The sequence below is a fragment of the Oncorhynchus keta genome, chromosome 19 (assembly GCF_023373465.1).
Source record: "Oncorhynchus keta strain PuntledgeMale-10-30-2019 chromosome 19, Oket_V2, whole genome shotgun sequence".
Classification (NCBI taxonomy): Eukaryota; Metazoa; Chordata; class Actinopteri; order Salmoniformes; family Salmonidae; genus Oncorhynchus; species Oncorhynchus keta.
This window is the reverse complement of record NC_068439.1, coordinates 20,145,180-20,163,957: the sequence shown is the minus strand read 5'-3', so window position 1 is coordinate 20,163,957 and position 18,778 is coordinate 20,145,180. Positions and strand designations below refer to the sequence as shown.

Sequence of the window (18,778 nt, the reverse complement as noted above, 5' to 3'; positions counted from 1 at the left end):
TGCAAAACTAGACAGATAGCTAACAACTAAGTCTTCAATAAAACTCCCAAGGCGTGACTTTTCTTGAATGAATATATTGAAACGTTTGTTGTGAAACTGCAAAATACAGAAAATAATATACTTTAGTGTTCAATTCACACCGACATACTGTAGCTGTACATTAAACATTTGAAGTTGCATGAATACAAAGCACGTGCTAAGGTACCATGCATCTGGCATGATGCCAAACCATATAGCTAATTGTTAACCATATGGTAATTGCTCCTTTCATTACTCTAATAATGTATAACCATCTATGTAGAATAACAAAGCATATTACACTAAAAACAGTAACAAAACTACAGTATTGTATATTTTACAATTCGTTTGCATGACGCATGAGCAAAGTAATACAGCTAACGACATACACAAAAGGCATTGCAATTTGTGAGTAAATGCAACCAACATTGATATGTAAGAAACTCTATCAATAACAAGATTATCATCATTAGCTAAATGCTTGAATCGAACTTACAAACAAATATTTTTCCAAGGCTGAAGCGTGACAAGAAATAACTACATTGAAAGACCTGCAACGTAGCGTTGTTTGTAGCTGCTTCTATGCGTGCAAAACAAATTCTGAACTTCCGTTTGCGTTGACTTTAAGTACCAGAAAGCGCCACTAGGGGGCAAATAACACCATTGAACACAATGAAAATCCAATTTAACCATTGTAATAAAATAATCTGTTATCTTCTAACAGGATGGCAGCACACTCCCCGCCTGGTATAATGAAATTGTGCCACTATGAAATAAAACATATCAAGAAACAAATAATGTCCTTTCTATTTTTATCTTTTGTCTCTAGGATGCTTCAGAAAGAAAAACAACAATCTCTGAGATTGGTCTCAGAAACACCTTAGCAGCTCCTTGCTTGACAATTTTTAGTTCTACTTTCCTAACCTTTGTCAGTACTGGGAAAGGTTTTTACCACAAGCCCGACTGGCCAGTCATTTCTGTGTGCCTGACTGTCTTTCAATAAGACAACATCTCCCACTTTTACATTTGGCTTTTCTGCTGTCCATTTTCTGCGTCTCTGCAGCGTTGTCAGGAACTCCTGTCTCCACCTTTTCCAAAAGGTGTCAGCGAGACACTGGACTTGCTTCCACTGTTTCCATTTCTCTTCTTTTTCTGTTGGAAGAGGGACATCCCACTCACTCTGATCAGAAGAGAGTTCTCTGATTAAGGCTTTACCTTGCATTGTTATTGGAGCCACGAACCCAAGGGGGTCATAAAGACTATTCACTGTGGACAGGATGCCTCTCCGCGTAAAAGGCTTCTCATTGTGGGACACCTGGAATGAGAAGCTGTCTGTTTCCAGGTTCCAAGAAAGTCCCAGACTCCGTTGAAAGGGGAGAGGATCCACTCCTAGGTCCAGATCTTTTAAGTCTTTCGCACGGTCCTCCATAGGGAAGGCTTCCATAACTGTTTTGCTATTGGATGCAATCTTGTGTAGATTCATGTTGGACTCCGCCAACATTGCTTGTGTTTTTCTTAGAATGTTGACAGCTTCTTCTGTAGTAGCTACTGATGTCAGACCATCATCGACGTAGAAGTTCCTCACTACATATTGCTTGGGTTCTGACCCGTGTTCCTTCTCACCCTGTAGCGCTGCTCGTCTCATGCAGTAGATGGCTACGGCTGGTGAAGGGCTGTTCCCAAATACATGGACTTTCATTCTGTACTCAGTTATGTTTCTATCTGGGTTGTTGTCTTCATACCAGAGAAACCTTAAGTAATCTCTGTGATCCTCACGTACACCAAAACAGTAAAACATTTGTTGCACATCTGCTGTTAGTGCAATGCAATCCTTGCGGAAACGCATTAGGACACCCAAGAGTGTGTTGTTTAAGTCTGGACCACTGAGCAGAACATCGTTAAGTGACACGCCTTGACACTTAGCACTGGAGTCAAATACTACTCGTATTTGTTCAGGCTTTTGTGGATGGTAAACACCAAATATGGGCAGATACCAACGTTCTTTGTCTCCCTCTAGTGGCTGTGAAGGTTCGGCTTGGTCGTTATCCAGCATCTTTTGCATGAAGTCAATAAAATGACGCTTCATGTCAGGCTTTTGTCTAAAGTCCTGCGAAGTGATGTGAGACGGTTCATGGCCTGCTCCCTGTTATTAGGAAGGCGACGTCTAGTGGGGCGAAAGGGTAATGGAGCCACCCAGTTGTTTCCATCATCCTGGAAAACCTGTTTGTCCATAATGTCCAAGAAGGCTTTGTCCTCCACTGATGGTGCTGGTTTATCATCGTCTTGTGTTTTGTCGAACACGGAACATCCCAGGCTGTCTGTGTTCACAGTTGTGCTTGGATCTCTCGAGTGCACTGTAGAGGGAGAGATGTGTTTCTGAGCTACGCTGTTGTAGTTCTCTTTTACCTGGATGATGTCAGGGCAAGGGCTCAGATAGGATGTGCGACCATTTTGAAGTATGTTTGTCCTGAACACGTTAACATTGGCTGGTCGGTGAGCCGTTCCCAGACAGACCTCACCCACAATGACCCACCCGAGGTCGAGTCGCTGTGCATAAGGAGTGTCGTGGGGCCCATTGATTTGCTCTCGTACCTTGTGTACCCTTAAGATGTCTCGTCCTAAGAGCAGGAGGATGGGAGCGTCTGGGTCCACAGCTGGAATTCTGTCCATAACTGGTTGCAGATGGGGATGATGATACGCAATGTCGGGGGAGGGAATCTCCATCCTATCGTCTGGCATCATATCACACTCTATCAGAGTAGGGAGAGTGAGCTGCATGTGTCCATCTATAGACTCCACCATGAAGTTGACGGCTCTCCTGCCTGAAGTCTCTGTTACCCCAGAACACGTCTTCATGGTGTATGGAGCAGAGTTGCCATTGATGTTGAAGAGACTGAAAACTCTGTCTTGGCCAGAGATTTGTTACTTTGTTCATCAAGCACTACATACATTTTGACAGCTTTCTCTCTTTTCCCAGCCGGATAAGCTTTGACTAAGCATATTTTCGAACATGATCTTGGATTGACTGCCTCACCACAGATCTCTGTACACTTTGAGGTGACAGATAGAAGAGCATCGTCACCTTGCTCCCCGCCATTATCTGTCTCTGCTGTAGCGGTGTCTGTATTTGTAGGGGCTGGGCCTGGATGCAGAGCAGCAAGATGCCTGTCGCTGTCGCACTCAGAGCACTTGATTGAAACCTTACAGTCTTTAGCTCTGTGCTGAGTTGTCCCACAACATCGGAAACAAATGCCATTGTCTTTGAGATATGATTTGCGCTCATCTAGAGTTTTGTATCTAAACCCACGACACTTTTTAAGAGGATGAGGCTTGTTATGTATTGGGCAGTGACGGTCAGGGTTTTCAACCTTTGTCTTACTGGGTTTGGTTTGGTGGTCTGAAGCCTCAGATGACACATCTGTCTTGTATACAGTCACAGGTGTCTTGCTGCTGTACCTGGCAGGTTTCTCACTTTTCATGGACACCTGGTTAGTTGAGGTGTAGAGGGTGAAGCTGGGGTCATTTCTAATTTTCGCCTGGTTCCTGATGAATCTCGAGAAGAACGAGAATGGTGGGAATGCTACCCGATAGTCCTCCTTATATTTGGATCCCTGTGCTATCCATTTTTCTTGTAAAGTGAATGGAAGTTTCTCTACAATAGGGTTTACCCCCCGAGATGTGTCCAGATAAGCGAGGCCTGGAAGGTACCCTTCTACTTTAGCACCCTCCAGTTCGAGAAGAATGTCACCTAGTTCTCTTAGTTAGTCTTAGTCTTTGTTAGTCAGTTCAGGAAAATCATCAATTTTCTTCAAAAGTGCATTCTCGATCACTTCGGGTGTACCATAGCACTCTTCTAGTCGTTGCCAGACCATGTTAAGTCCTGCTGTTGCGTTGAAAATATGGACAGATCTAATTCTGTTTGCTTGCTCAGATGACTCTGCCCCTAGCCACTTGGTAATTAGATCTAACTCTTCCCTGGCTGATAAATTCAAGTCTCTGGTCGCATTGAGAAAGGATGCTTTCCATGCCCAATAATTATCAGGGCGATCATCAAACTTCAGGAGTCCGGAACTCACCATCTCACGTTGTAGGAGGTACTTGATGAGGTCTGGTGCCACTTGTGACTCAGGGAAGTTGTGTGTGTGTGACTGGAAGTGGGCTTGCTTTCCATTTCCACCATGCTGCTGTTCATTTCTTTTGAACGGAGAGTCTCTGCTCATGTTCTGTTGTTTGCTACTTTCTGGATTATGGCATGTAGCTGGGTCAACACTAAGCTCTTGTTTCTCCACTTCAAATGGAAGTTCAGCAAAGTAGGGCCTAGCATGTTGTTGCACATACTCACATGTACGTTGGACTGGACTTAAGGGCTGTGTCCCTGTGTCTAGTTCTTTGCGAAGCTCTCTGCGTTCTGATTCTACAGCTTCTTCAAAGGCTGCAGCTTCAGCCAACGCAGCAGCAGCTGCTCTCTCAACTTGGAGAACGTATAACGTTGCCTCGAGGTCAGCTTTTGCTTCAACAAGCTGGCCTCTATTTCTGCCTTTGTTTCATCACAGAAGCTTCCTTCTCAGCATAAGAGACTTGTGCGCGTGCTGCCTCCGCCTTGGCGCGTGCTTTGACGGCTGCAGAACTCGCCGTTGAGGATCTGCTTGACTGTTTTGATGACCTTGATCTTGTAGATTGAGACTTGGTCCCAATGTGCTGAAGAGGCTCTTCCATCTCTCTCTGTTGAACACCTGGCTCTGGTTGTTGCATCGTAGACTGCTGGTCTTCCCTAGGATAAGAGGCTTTGTTGGCTGATGAACGTAGAAACATAACCACCGTGTGCAGTTATTCTTGTGCTTGAGCCCGCTGTGATTATGTTTTTTCACTATTCTGCCCTTGAGTTGCGTTCCCATGCAAAACTAGACAGATAGCTAACAACTAAGTCTTCAATAAAACTCCCAAGGCGTGACTTTTCTTGAATGAATATATTGAAACGTTTATGTTGTGAAACTGCAAAATACAGAAAAGAATATACTTTAGTGTTCAATTCACACCGACATACTGTAGCTGTACATTAAACATTTGAAGTTGCATGAATACAAAGCACGCGCTAAGGTACCATGCATCTGGCATGATGCCAAACCATATAGCTAATTGTTAACCATATGGTAATTGCTCCTTTCATTACTCTAATAATGTATAACCATCTATGTAGAATAACAAAGCATATTACACTAAAAACAGTAACAAAACTACAGTATTGTATATTTTACAATTCGTTTGCATGACGCATGAGCAAAGTAATACAGCTAACGACATACACAAAAGGCATTGCAATTTGTGAGTAAATGCAACCAACATTGATATGTAAGAAACTCTATCAATAACAAGATTATCATCATTAGCTAAATGCTTGAATCGAACTTACAAACAAATATTTTTCCAAGGCTGAAGCGTGACAAGAAATAACTACATTGGAAGACCTGCACTGTAGCGTTGTTTGTAGCTGCTTCTATGCGTGCAAAACAAATTCTGAACTTCCGTTTGCGTTGACTTTCTAAGTACCAGAAAGCGCCACCAGGGGCAAATAACACAATTGAACACAATGAAAATCCAATTTAACCATTGTAATAAAATAATCTGTTATCTTCTAACAGGATGGCAGCACAATGTGACTCTACATATTTGTTTGTTTTGGCTCTGTACTCAGCATGCAATGACTACATTAAGCATGTGACTCTACATATTTGTTTGTTTTGGCTCTGTACTCAGCATGCAATGACTACATTAAGCATGTGACTCTACATATTTGTTTGTTTTGGCTCTGTACTCAGCATGCAATGACTACATTAAGCATGTGACTCTACATATTTGTTTGTTTTGGCTCTGTACTCAGCATGCAATGACTACATTAAGCATGTGACTCTACATATTTGTTTGTTTTGGCTCTGTACTCAGCATGCAATGACTACATTAAGCATGTGACTACACATATTTGTTTGTTTTGGCTCTGTACTCAGCATGCAATGACTACATTAAGCATGTGACTCTACATATTTGTTTGTTTTGGCTCTGTACTCAGCATGCAATGACTACATTAAGCATGTGACTCTACATATTTGTTTGTTTTGGCTCTGTACTCAGCATGCAATGACTACATTAAGCATGTGACTACACATATTTGTTTGTTTTGGCTCTGTACTCAGCATGCAATGACTACATTAAGCATGTGACTCTACATATTTGTTTGTTTTGGCTCTGTACTCAGCATGCAATGACTACATTAAGCATGTGACTCACACATTTGTTTGTTTTGGCTCTGTACTCAGCATGCAATGACTACATTAAGTATGTGACACACATATTTGTTTTTTTGGCTCTGTACTCAGCATGCAATGACTACATTAAGCATGTGACTCTACATATTTGTTTTGGCTTTTGGCATGCAATGACTACATTATTGATTATTATTTGTTTTGGCTTAGCATGCAATGACTACATTAAGCATGTGACTCTACATATTTGTTTGTTTTGGCTCTGTACTCAGCATGCAATGACTACATTAAGCATGTGACTCTACATATTTGTTTGTTTTGGCTCTGTACTCAGCATGCAATGACTACATTAAGCATGTGACTCTACATATTTGTTTGTTTTGGCTCTGTACTCAGCATGCAATGACTACATTAAGCATGTGACTCTACATATTTGTTTGTTTTGGCTCTGTACTCAGCATGCAATGACTACATTAAGCATGTGACTCTACATATTTGTTTGTTTTGGCTCTGTACTCAGCATGCAATGACTACATTAAGCATGTGACTCTACACATTTGTTTGTTTTGGCTCTGTACTCAGCATGCAATGACTACATTAAGCATGTGACTCTACACATTTGTTTGTTTTGGCTCTGTACTCAGCATGCAATGACTACATTAAGTATGTGACTCTACATATTTGTTTGTTTTGGCTCTGTACTCAGCATGCAATGACTACATTAAGCATGTGACTCTACATATTTGTTTTTTTGGCTCTGTACTCAGCATGCAATGACTACATTAAGCATGTGACTCTACATATTTGTTTTGGCTCTGTACTCTGTAATGTACAGAGCCAATATTTGTTTTGGCAATGACTACATTAAGCATGTGACTCTACATATTTGTTTGTTTTGGCTCTGTACTCAGCATGCAATGACTACATTAAGCATGTGACTCTACATATTTGTTTGTTTTGGCTCTGTACTCAGCATGCAATGACTACATTAAGCATGTGACTCTACATATTTGTTTGTTTTGGCTCTGTACTCAGCATGCAATGACTACATTAAGCATGTGACTCTACATATTTGTTTGTTTTGGCTCTGTACTCAGCATGCAATGACTACATTAAGCATGTGACTCACATATTTGTTTGTTTTGGCTCTGTACTCAGCATGCAATGACTACATTAAGCATGTGACTCTACACATTTTGTTTGTTTTGGCTCTGTACTCAGCATGCAATGACTACATTAAGCATGTGACTACTACATATTTGTTTGTTTTGCTCTGTACTCAGCATGCAATGACTACATTAAGCATGTGACTACACATATTTGTTTGTTTTGGCTCTGTACTCAGCATGCAATGACTACATTAAGCATGTGACTACACATATTTGTTTGTTTTGGCTCTGTACTCAGCATGCAATGACTACGTTAAGCATGTGACTCTACATATTTGTTTGTTTTGGCTCTGTACTCAGCATGCAATGACTACATTAAGCATGTGACTACACATATTTGTTTGTTTGGCTCTGTACTCAGCATGCAATGACTACATTAAGCATGTGACTCTACATATTTGTTGGATTTATTTGCTGGATTCATTATTTGTGCCAAAAATAATCTGAAACTCAACCAAAACAAACTGCAAATGCGTACACGTTTGAGGAGTCACAAGCTTGATGTAATCATTGTGTTCTAGGAATAAGGGACCAAATACTACACTTTTGACTACTTTAATACACATAAGTGAATTTAACCCAATACTTTTAGTCCCCTAAAATGGAGGGACTATGTACAAAAAGTGATGTCATTTCTAAACAGTTCACCTGATATGATTGAAAATACCCTCAAATTAAAGCTGACAGTCTGCACTTTAACCTCATAGTCATTGTATAATTTCACTGTATGTGTATACATATATCCACATACATGCGTACACTGAGTGTACAAAATATTAAGAACACCTTCCTAATATTGAGTTGCACCCCAAACCACCCCCCTGCCCCCTTTTGACCTCAGAACAGACTCAATTTGTCAGGGCATGGACTCAACCAGGTGTCAAAAGGGAGGCTGGCCCATGTTGACTCCAATGCTTCTCACAGTTGTGTCAAGTTGGCTGGATGTCCTTGGTGGACCATTCTTGATACACACGGGAAACTGTTGAGTGTGAAAAACCCAGCTGTGTTGTAGTTCCTGACACAACCGTTGCGCCTGGCATCTACTACCATACCCAGTTCAAAGGCATTTAAATATTTTGTGTCCATTCTCTCTTTGAATGGCACAAATACACAATCCATGTCTCAATTGTCTCGAGGCTTACAAATCCTTCTTTACAGCCTGTCTCCTCCCCTTCATCTACACTGATTGAAGTGACATCAATAAGGGATCGTAGTTTTCACCTGGAATCACGTGGTCAGTCTGTCATGGATAGAGCAGGTGTTCTTAATGTTTTGTACACTCAGTGTATATCCGGTGTATAACCCCTGTCTCTGCGCTCTCCCTGGCTATCTTCCCCCTCCCCTCCAGTCTCAGACAGCGGCCCAGCTCCACGAGAGGATCCAGTCATCCAGTATGGATGCCAAGCTGGAGGCTCTGAAGGACCTGGCCAACTCTTCCAGAGACGTCACCTTCGCCCAGGAGTTCATCAACCTGGACGGCATCTCACTGCTCACACAGATGGTGGAGAGCGGCACAGAGTACGTACTTCCTCTCTCCTCCTTTCCTTTCCCTTCTTTTATTCTGTCTTTTCCGGCAGCCCCACCTCATTCCCAAGCAGTGTTCTCTTAAATGCTGGTCTGCCTCTGTCTCTGCTTGTCTCACTGGGCTTTGGGCCTGGTAAGCTGTCTGTGTCCCAGATGGCATCCTATTCCCTATATAGTGCACTACTTTTGATGCAGGGCCAATAGGGTTCAGGGCAAAAGTACTGTAGGTAATAGGGTGCCATTTTGGAAGCGGTCTCTGTCTCAGCGGAAGGTTACGGCGGGGGCAGGAAGTGGCATTTTGCTGAGGTGGAGTTTCTCCACCGTGATGTTGACTGGAACCCCATGCGGGGAGGAGGCAGGGGGAGAGGAGAGCCGGGGAGGGAGAGGAGAGCCGGGGAGGGAGAGGAGAGCCGGGGAGGGAGAGGAGAGCAGGGGAGGGAGAGGAGAGCCGGGAGGGAGAGGAGAGCCGGGGAGGGAGAGGAGAGCCGGGGAGGGAGAGGAGAGCCGGGGAGGGAGAGGAGAGCCGGGGAGGGAGAGAGGAGAGCCGGGGAGAGAGAGAGGAGAGCCGGGGAGAGAGAGAGGAGAGCCGGGGAGAGAGAGAGGAGAGCCGGGGAGAGAGAGAGGAGAGCCGGGGAGAGAGAGAGGAGAGCCGGGGAGAGAGAGAGAGCCGGGGAGAGAGAGAGGAGAGCCGGGGAGAGAGAGAGGAGAGCCGGGGAGAGAGAGAGGAGAGCCGGGGAGAGAGAGAGGAGAGCCGGGAGGGAGAGGAGAGGAGAGCCGGGAGAGAGAGAGGAGAGCCGGGAGAGAGAGAGGAGAGCCGGGAGGGAGAGGAGAGGAGAGCCGGGAGGGAGAGGAGAGGAGAGCCGGGAGGGAGAGGAGAGGAGAGCCGGGGAGGGAGAGGAGAGGAGAGCCGGGAGAGGAGAGGAGAGGAGAGCCGGGGGAGGGAGAGGAGAGGAGAGCCGGGAGGGAGAGAGGAGAGGAGAGCCGGGGAGAGAGAGGAGAGGGAGAGCCGGGGAGGGAGAGGAGAGGAGAAGAGCCGGGGAGGGAGAGGAGAGGAGAGCCGGGAGGGAGAGGAGAGGAGAAGAGCCGGGAGGGAGAGGAGAGGAGAAGAGCCGGGGAGGGAGAGGAGAGGAGAAGAGCCGGGGAGGGAGAGGAGGAGAAGAGCCGGGGAGGGAGAGGAGAGGAAGAGCCGGGGAGGGAGAGGAGAGGAGAAGAGCCGGGGAGGGAGAGGAGAGGAGAGGAGAGCCGGGGAGGGAGGGAGAGAGGAGAGCCGGGAGGGAGAGGAGAGGAGAGGAGAGCCGGGGGAGGGAGAGGAGAGGAGAGGAGAGGAGAGGTGAGCCGGGGAGGGAGAGGAGGAGAGGAGAGCCGGGGGAGGGAGAGGGAGAGGAGAGGAGAGCCGGGGAGGGAGAGGAGAGGGGAGAGGAGAGCCGGGGAGGGAGAGGAGAGGAGAGGAGAGGGAGAGCCGGGGAGGGAGAGGAGAGAGAGAGAGGAGAGGAGAGCCGGGGAGGGAGAGGAGAGGAGAGGAGAGGAGAGGAGAGGAGAGCCGGGGAGGGAGAGGAGAGAGGAGAGGAGAGCCGGGGGGAGGGAGAGGAGAGGAGAGGAGGAGGGAGAGGAGAGGGAGAGCCGGGAGGGAGAGGAGAGGAGAGCCGGGAGAGGAGAGGAGAGGAGAGGAGAGCCGGGGAGGGAGAGGAGAGGGAGAGGGAGAGCCGGGGAGGGAGAGGAGGAGGAGAGGAGAGAGCCGGGGGGAGGGAGAGGAGAGGGAGAGCCGGGGAGGGAGAGGAGAGGAGAGCCGGGAGGGAGAGGAGAGGAGAGCCGGGGGGAGAGGAGAGGAGAGGAGAGCCGGGGGAGGGAGAGGAGAGGAGAGCCGTGGAGGGAGAGGAGAGGAGAGCCGGGAGGGAGAGGAGAGGAGAGCCGGGGAGGGAGAGGAGAGGAGAGCCGGGGAGGGAGAGGAGAGGAGAGCCGGGGAGAGAGAGAGGAGAAGAGCCGGGGAGGGAGAGGAGAGGAGAGCCGGGGAGGGAGAGGGGAGAAGAGCCGGGGAGAGAGAGGAGAGGAGAGCCGGGGAGGGAGAGGAGAGGAGAGCCGGGGAGGGAGAGGAGAGGAGAGAGCCGGGGAGGGAGAGGAGAGGAGAGGGGAGGGAGGGGAGGGAGAGGAGAGGAGAGGAGAGGAGAGCCGGGGAGGGAGAGGAGAGGAGAGGAGAGGAGAGCCGGGGAGGGAGAGGAGAGGAGAGGAGAGCCGGGGAGGGAGAGGAGAGGAGAGGAGAGGAGAGCCGGGGAGGGAGAGGAGAGGAGAGGAGAGCCGGGGGAGGGAGAGGAGAGGAGAGGAGAGGGGAGGGAGAGGAGAGGAGAGCCGGGGGAGGGAGAGGAGAGGAGAGCCGGGGAGGGAGAGGAGAGGAGAGCCGGGGAGGGAGAGGAGAGGAGAGCCGGGGAGGGAGAGGAGAGGAGAGCTGGGAGGAGAGAGGGGAGGGAGAGGAGAGCCGGGGAGGGAGAGGAGAGGAGGGGAGAGGAGAGGAGAGGAGAGGGAGAGGAGAGGAGAGCCGGGGAGGGAGAGGAGAGGAGAGCCGGGGAGGGGAGAGGAGAGGAGAGCCGGGGAGGGAGAGGAGAGGAGAGCCGGGGAGAGAGAGAGGAGAAGAGCCGGGGAGAGAGAGGAGAGGAGAGCCGGGAGGGAGAGGAGAGGAGAGGGGAGGGAGGGAGGGAGAGGAGAGGAGAGCCGGGGAGGGAGAGGAGAGGAGAGCCGGGGAGGGAGAGGAGAGGAGGAGGAGAGGAGAGGAGAGCCGGGGGAGGGAGAGGAGAGGAGAGGAGAGGAGAGCCGGGGGAGGGAGAGGAGAGGAGAGAGAGCCGGGGAGGGAGAGGAGAGGAGAGGAGAGGAGAGAGGAGAGGAGAGGAGAGGAAAGGAGAGCCGGGGAGGGAGAGGAGAGGAGAGGAGAGGAGAGGAGAGGAGAGCCGGGGAGGAGAGGAGAGGAGAGCCGGGGAGGGAGAGGAGAGGAGAGCCGGGGAGGGAGAGGAGAGCGGGGGAGAGAGAGGAGAGCGAGGGAGGGAGAGGAGAGCCAGGGTCATGCTGTGTGATTGCAGAGTCAAAACACACATTGGAGACTCACACAGTCGAAGCAAGACACACACATACACATACCCTCTCTTTCTCACACACGTACACCCCCCCATTCAATCACACACAGTCAGCCGTCTCCAGTCACCCCACTGTACTGAACAGCCCTGAATCCAACCAAATGCTTGTCTTTCCCAGCAGACCCTCATTATAGGCTAGCCCAGGGTCTCTGGACACAGCGTTTACTGGCTGAGAGGGCGTCAGTGGTCTGAAACACACACACACACACACACACACACACACACACACACACACACACACACACACACACACACACACAGCTACATGACATCCTCATTAAGCCCCCAAGCCCAGAGAGACTTCCCAGTCAGTAGCAGCTCCCCGGATACAAACATACACTCTCTCTGATAGACCAAACACACACACTCTCTCTGATAGACCAAACACACACTCTCTCTCTGATAGACCAAACACACACTCTCTCTCTGATAGACCAAACACGCACTCTCTCTGATAGACCAAACACGCACTCTCTCTGATAGACCAAACACGCACTCTCTCTGATAGACCAAACACGCACTCTCTCTGATAGACCAAACACGCACTCTCTCTGATAGACCAAACACGCACTCTCTCTGATAGACCAAACACGCACTCTCTCTGATAGACCAAACACGCACTCTCTCTGATAGACCAAACACGCACTCTCTCTGATAGACCAAACACACACTCTCTGATAGACCAAACGCACACTCTCTCTGATAGACCAAACACACACTCTCTCTGATAGACCAAACACACACTCTCTCTGATCTAAATCTGACACTTGGAATGACATATAGTGTATATCCCCTCTACAATAAGAAGTAGAACCTTCCATTCTGTTAGTGTATATCCCCTCTACAATAAGAACTAGAACCTTCCATTCTGTTAGTGTATCTCCCCTCTACAATAAGAACTAGAACCTTCCATTCTGTTAGTGTATATCCCCTCTACAATAAGAAGTAGAACCTTCCATTCTGTTAGTGTATCTCCCCTCTACAATAATAAGTAGAACCTTCCATTCTGTTAGTGTATATCCCCTCTACATTAAGAACTAGAACATTCCATTCTGTTAGTGTATCTCCCCTCTACAATAAGAACTAGAACCTTCCATTCTGTTAGTGTATCTCCCCTCTACAATAAGAAGTACTACCTTCCATTCTGTTAGTGTATATCCCCTCTACAATAAGAACTAGAACCTTCCATTCTGTTAGTGTATATCCCCTCTACAATAAGAAGTAGAACCTTCCATTCTGTTAGTGTATCTCCCCTCTACAATAAGAACTAGAACCTTCCATTCTGTTAGTGTATCTCCCCTCTACAATAAGAACTAGAACCTTCCATTCTGTTAGTGTATCTCCCCTCTACAATAAGAACTAGAACCTTCCATTCTGTTAGTGTATATCCCCTCTACAATAAGAACTAGAACCTTCCATTCTGTTAGTGTATCTCCCCTCTACAATAAGAACTAGAACCTTCCATTCTGTTAGTGTATCTCCCCTCTACAATAAGAACTAGAACCTTCCATTCTGTTAGTGTATCTCCCCTCTACAATAAGAACTAGAACCTTCCATTCTGTTAGTGTATCTCCCCTCTACAATAAGAAGTAGAACCTTCCATTCTGTTAGTGTATCTCCCCTCTACAATAAGAACTAGAACCTTCCATTATGTTAGTCTACAAGAAGAACCTTCCATTCTGTTAGTGTATCTCCCCTCTACAATAAGAACTAGAACCTTCCATTATGTTAGTCTACAAGAAGAACCTTCCATTCTGTTAGTGTATCTCCCCTCTACAATAAGAACTAGAACCTTCCACTCTGATAGTGTATCTCCCCTCTACAATAAGAACTAGAACCTTCCACTCTGATAGTGTATCTCCCCTCTACAATAAGAAGTAGAACCTTCCATTCTGTTAGTGTATCTCCCCTCTACAATAAGAAGTAGAACCTTCCATTCTGTTAGTGTATATCCCCTCTACAATAAGAACTAGAACCTTCCATTCTGTTAGTGTGTCTCCCCTCTACAATAAGAACTAGACCCTTCCATTCTGTTAGTGTATCTCCCCTCTACAATAAGAAGTAGAACCTTCCATTCTGTTAGTGTATCTCCCCTCTACAATAAGAACTAGAACCTTCCATTCTGTTAGTCTACAAGAAGAACCTTCCATTCTTGTACAGGGGAGGTGAAGACCCATTGTATTGCACCCGGTGTATTGCCGCTTTCCATGTTGTCTGTTGTCTGTAGCTTGTGAAGTGTGCAAACACTGTGTTGCTTTTATGACATTTGTCCTGCTGCTTTTTGTTCTATGTTGCTCTGTCTGTATGCTACGTCTTGCTTGTCCTATGTTGCTCTGTCTGTATGCTACGTCTTGCTTGTCCTATGTTGCTCTGTCTGTATGCTACGTCTTGCTTGTCCTATGTTGCTATGTCTGTATGCTATGTCTTGCTTGTCCTTCTGTGGCTCAGTTGGTAGAGCATGGCGCTTGTAACGCCAGGGTAGTGGGTTCGATTCCCGGGACCACCCATACGTAGAATGTATGCACACATGACTGTAAGTCGCTTTGGATAAAAGCGTCAGCTAAATGGCATATATTATATTATTATATTATTATTATTATTATTATTATATTATTATTATTATATTATTATTATTATATTCTGTATGCTATGTCTTGCTTGTCCTATGTTGCTCTGTCTGTATGCTACGTCTTGCTTGTCCTATGTTGCTATGTCTGTATGCTATGTCTTGCTTGTCCTATGTTGCTCTGTCTGTATGCTATGTCTTGCTTGTCCTATGTTGCTCTGTCTGTATGCTATGTCTTGCTTGTCCTATGTTGCTCTGTCTGTATGCTATGTCTTGCTTGTCCTATGTTGCTCTGTCTGTATGCTATGTCTTGCTTGTCCTATGTTGCTCTGTCTGTATGCTATGTCTTGCTTGTCCTATGTTGCTCTGTCTGTATGCTATGTCTTGCTTGTCCTATGTTGCTCTGTCTGTATGCTATGTCTTGCTTGTCCTATGTTGCTCTGTCTGTATGCTATGTCTTGCTTGTCCTATGTTGCTCTGTCTGTATGCTATGTCTTGCTTGTCCTATGTTGCTCTGCGTGTGCTCACTGCTCATTGATTGTCTATATTGTAATTGTTTTTAATAACCTTCCCAGGGACTGCGGTTGTAAATTAGCCGGCTGGCTAAAACCGGCACTTTTACTGAAATGTTGATTAATGTGCACTGTCCCTGTAAAATGTAAATAAACTCAAACCCACCACATTTACATTTAGAATGTGTGCCTCCCAAGCAACACCCTATTCCCTAATATACTGCACTACTTTAGACCAGGACCCATAGTAGTGTTGACATGTCTCCCTTTACTGTATAGATTGATTGTGCCATTTAAAGCAACATAATTTATTTTGTGATCTTCATTTAAATGTTCTTAATGCATATTCATTTCTCTATTAATAATTTAACCTCTTTCATGCTCTTATAAGCAGTGCTGCCCACTTAATTCCCCCATGATGCATACTGCCACCTCAGGCCTCTTTCTTGAAATATGTTTTATGTAGATTACTCCTGCGTCAACAGAGCGTAGCCCAGGAGTTTGAAAGTGCAGGCGTGTGTGTGTATCATCTACAATCCTCATCTACATTCCTGCTGACCGACTAGTGTAATATGATTCACACGCTTAGGAAAAAGAGACACCAGGGAGCAGTACTTTCTAATATCCCAGTCTGGGGCATGACAACATGCTGTATTAATGTTGTGATACTGAATCAGTGATTGAAAGAAGTTGTGCGCCCCCTATTGGTGTAGTAACATAGCCGATACATTCCTGAACTGCTGAGAATGTTCCATAGAACCAGCTTCAACTGGCAAACATTTTGGATCCCTGGGAAATGTTAATTTTGTAGCAAGCTTACTGTTTTATCACAAAACAAGATGATGTTAAGGTCTCCCATGAGTCTTTTTGTTGTTTAAATTTATTGTTGGCCATTTTTGGTCAGTTTGTTGCCATCTTTGCAAACAACGCCTGTTGTGTGACTGTCTGTATTTCTTTCTTTCTTTTTTTGACTCCAACTGCTTCTCAAACCATACTTTGGCTTTGTTTGTCTGTCTATCTCTCTGTGCATGTTATTTGAGTGTGTTTATTTGGTCAAATATCCTCCTCCACTTCTATCACCATCTTATCTCTACCCATTCCCCTGTGTTAACCAGAGCCCTGTATATCTTTATTGCTTTGGTCTCAGTGTAATTCTGTTTGTCCAAATGTGTTGTTCTCTGTATTGTATCACATGTTACTGGAGCAAGTCAGCCTTGTGTTGCCATCTACATTTGAGATGTCACTGTGAAGCTCTGTTCACATCCTATCCATCTCCAACCTCCATGTGTCTGGGCTCTGGGGCCATATGTATGAAGCATCTCAGAGTAGGACTGCTGGTCTCGGATCAGGACTCTCCTGTCCATGCAAAATTATTCATTACGAAAATCCCATACAGCCCCCTGTTCTGGTCTTATCCGAAAGAAGCTACAGTGACAAGATCGTACACACACACACACACACACACACACACACACACACACACACACACACACACACACACACACACACACACACACACACACACACACACACACACACACACACACACACACACACACACACACACACACACACACACACACACACACACACACACACACACACACACACACACACACACACACACACACACACACACACACACACACACACACACACACACACACGGGCAATGTGTCTATTGTCTAACCATAGCCTCCATCTGTCTACTATGACTTGAGCCCCTTCTTCCGTGGTCATTGTTCTCCTCTGATGCCAAAGTTTCTTAAATCTTTGCAGACGCTATCAGAAACTACAGAAGATAATGAAGCCATGGTAAGCCCTCCCTTTCCCTTCCCCTCCCCAGTCAGATAACTACCCTGACTGGCTTTGTACTCTTCCCTCTAATCTACCCGGCAACTGAGTCTGCATGATTCAAAACTTATTTTAAACTGATGGGAAACAACATGGCTGCCATCGCTGGCTTTCATCTTGAAATCAAACTTGTTTGTTTTGTTTATCTCTGGTTACATCCCAAATGGAACCCTAATCCCTACATAGTGCACTACTTTTGACCAGGGCCCAGGCCCTATATAGGGAATAGGTTGATATTTGAGACTCATCCTCTGTGTACCATGTAACCGAATCAGCATTGATCTCAAATTTTTGCATGAGGTATTGGGCAATTGGTTGATGTTCAAAGGGAACTAACCGCATACTCTTGTTTCACGTGGGACGTTGTTTTGAAGAGCACCATGACAATGACTCATAAGGAAACTTACAGGCCAAATTCAGAGATTCTTCTTGGATTCTTGTTTCTAAACTTGATGTTAAAGGGTGTATTCACTAGTTACCAAACGGAAGCTAAACAGGCTGAAACGGGGAGGGACCTACCTGAACTTTTAGAAAACAATTAGAAACACTTGTTGTAGTTCCAAAACGTTTTTACATCGTAAAACGTTTTTGCTACAGTTTGCCCTAATGAATACACCCCATTTGATGGGCACTTTAATGTTAGGTGTTGGTGGTGGTGGGTTGTTAGAGATGTTAATTGGGCAGTCCTTTACACCCTATTCATATGAATATTCTGCAGTTCTGTCCTCACCCTGTAGTATAAAGACATCATTCTGTAGGGTTACATTCTTTCGTCTTGTCAACATGTCGTTCTTACATCTTAAATGAGTCAACTTTTTTTTAGAATGTTACACGTCTATTGCATTAGAATTGCATTTCTTTTTAATGAACCTTAATTTAACAAGGCAAGTCAGTTAAGAACAAATTTTTATTTACAATGACGGCCTACCTAGAATAATTTTAGTAGAATCATGTACTTACATTTACATGATCCTTTCATACATCACGTAACTACCCACTGCCATGTGCAAACGCTTACTCACCCCAGTCCAACCGTGGACTAAGTACTACTAATTAATCAAGTATTACTAATGAATGTGTCTGAGATGTGAGCCATAATGTTGTCTGTGATTGACCAAATGTGTTCATGAATTAACCGTATGTTGCTACGCCTGTAATTGGTCTGGTCCTGCCAGTGTGTTATTAACCAAATGTTTTGTTTTTACGAACTTTATATTATTTATAATGTAGAATTTCTTTACATATATACATTTTTTTTGCTTTTTTATTATGTTTATGAAATGTTTGTACTTAAAAAGTACATATGGCATGTTGTTTTTTTGAATATTAAAGATTACTTTCAAGTCGGGCATTGGAGACTATTGGCCAACTTTATTAAATATGAAGCACTATTAAAATCTGACTGCAGGGGGCAATATTTTACAATATTTCCCACATGATATCTAGAGGTGTGCTTCACTGATTTATAAAGCATTTCAGGTTTTTGTCATGACTAATCACACAGTTAATTTCTGAAAATGTCAAAAACAGCTATTCATTTATATAATCTTAATTTATTGCTTATCATTTGTATTTTTCTATGAGATTTATGTAGGCTGTTTTTCCTGTGAACTTCTGCTGGTGATTCAACATAACAAATTGTAACACTTTGCTTTCAGACCATTGGATACAAATCTTCCAGGAAATAATGTTGCTTGGTCCTCCTTTGATGTCAACTATAGTCTCTACTAATAACTATCTACTAGTAACTGCATGGGAA

The 18,778-nt window shown here is 45.3% G+C and overlaps 1 protein-coding gene and 1 long non-coding RNA gene across 5 annotated transcripts in view; one reads left to right on the top strand and one right to left on the bottom strand.

Moving 5' to 3' along the window:
* Positions 1–18,778, top strand: part of LOC118397642 (engulfment and cell motility protein 1-like) — a 241,656-nt gene that overhangs the window by 96,949 nt on the left and 125,929 nt on the right. For 3 of the 4 annotated variants that reach the window (XM_052469990.1, XM_052469992.1, XM_052469991.1), the window contains 2 exons: positions 8,793–8,962; positions 16,945–16,980. In XM_052469990.1, the coding sequence (XP_052325950.1) occupies positions 8,793–8,962; positions 16,945–16,980 (206 nt within the window). The remainder of the gene's footprint in view (positions 1–8,792; positions 8,963–16,944; positions 16,981–18,778) is intronic. The other variant, XM_052469993.1, reaches the window with a different exon arrangement.
* On the bottom strand, positions 11,977–13,722 carry LOC127909297 (uncharacterized). The gene is made up of 3 exons (XR_008070652.1): positions 13,500–13,722; positions 13,316–13,453; positions 11,977–13,177 (listed from the first exon to the last, which is right to left on the bottom strand). It is a non-coding gene; the product is annotated as an uncharacterized LOC127909297 (long non-coding RNA).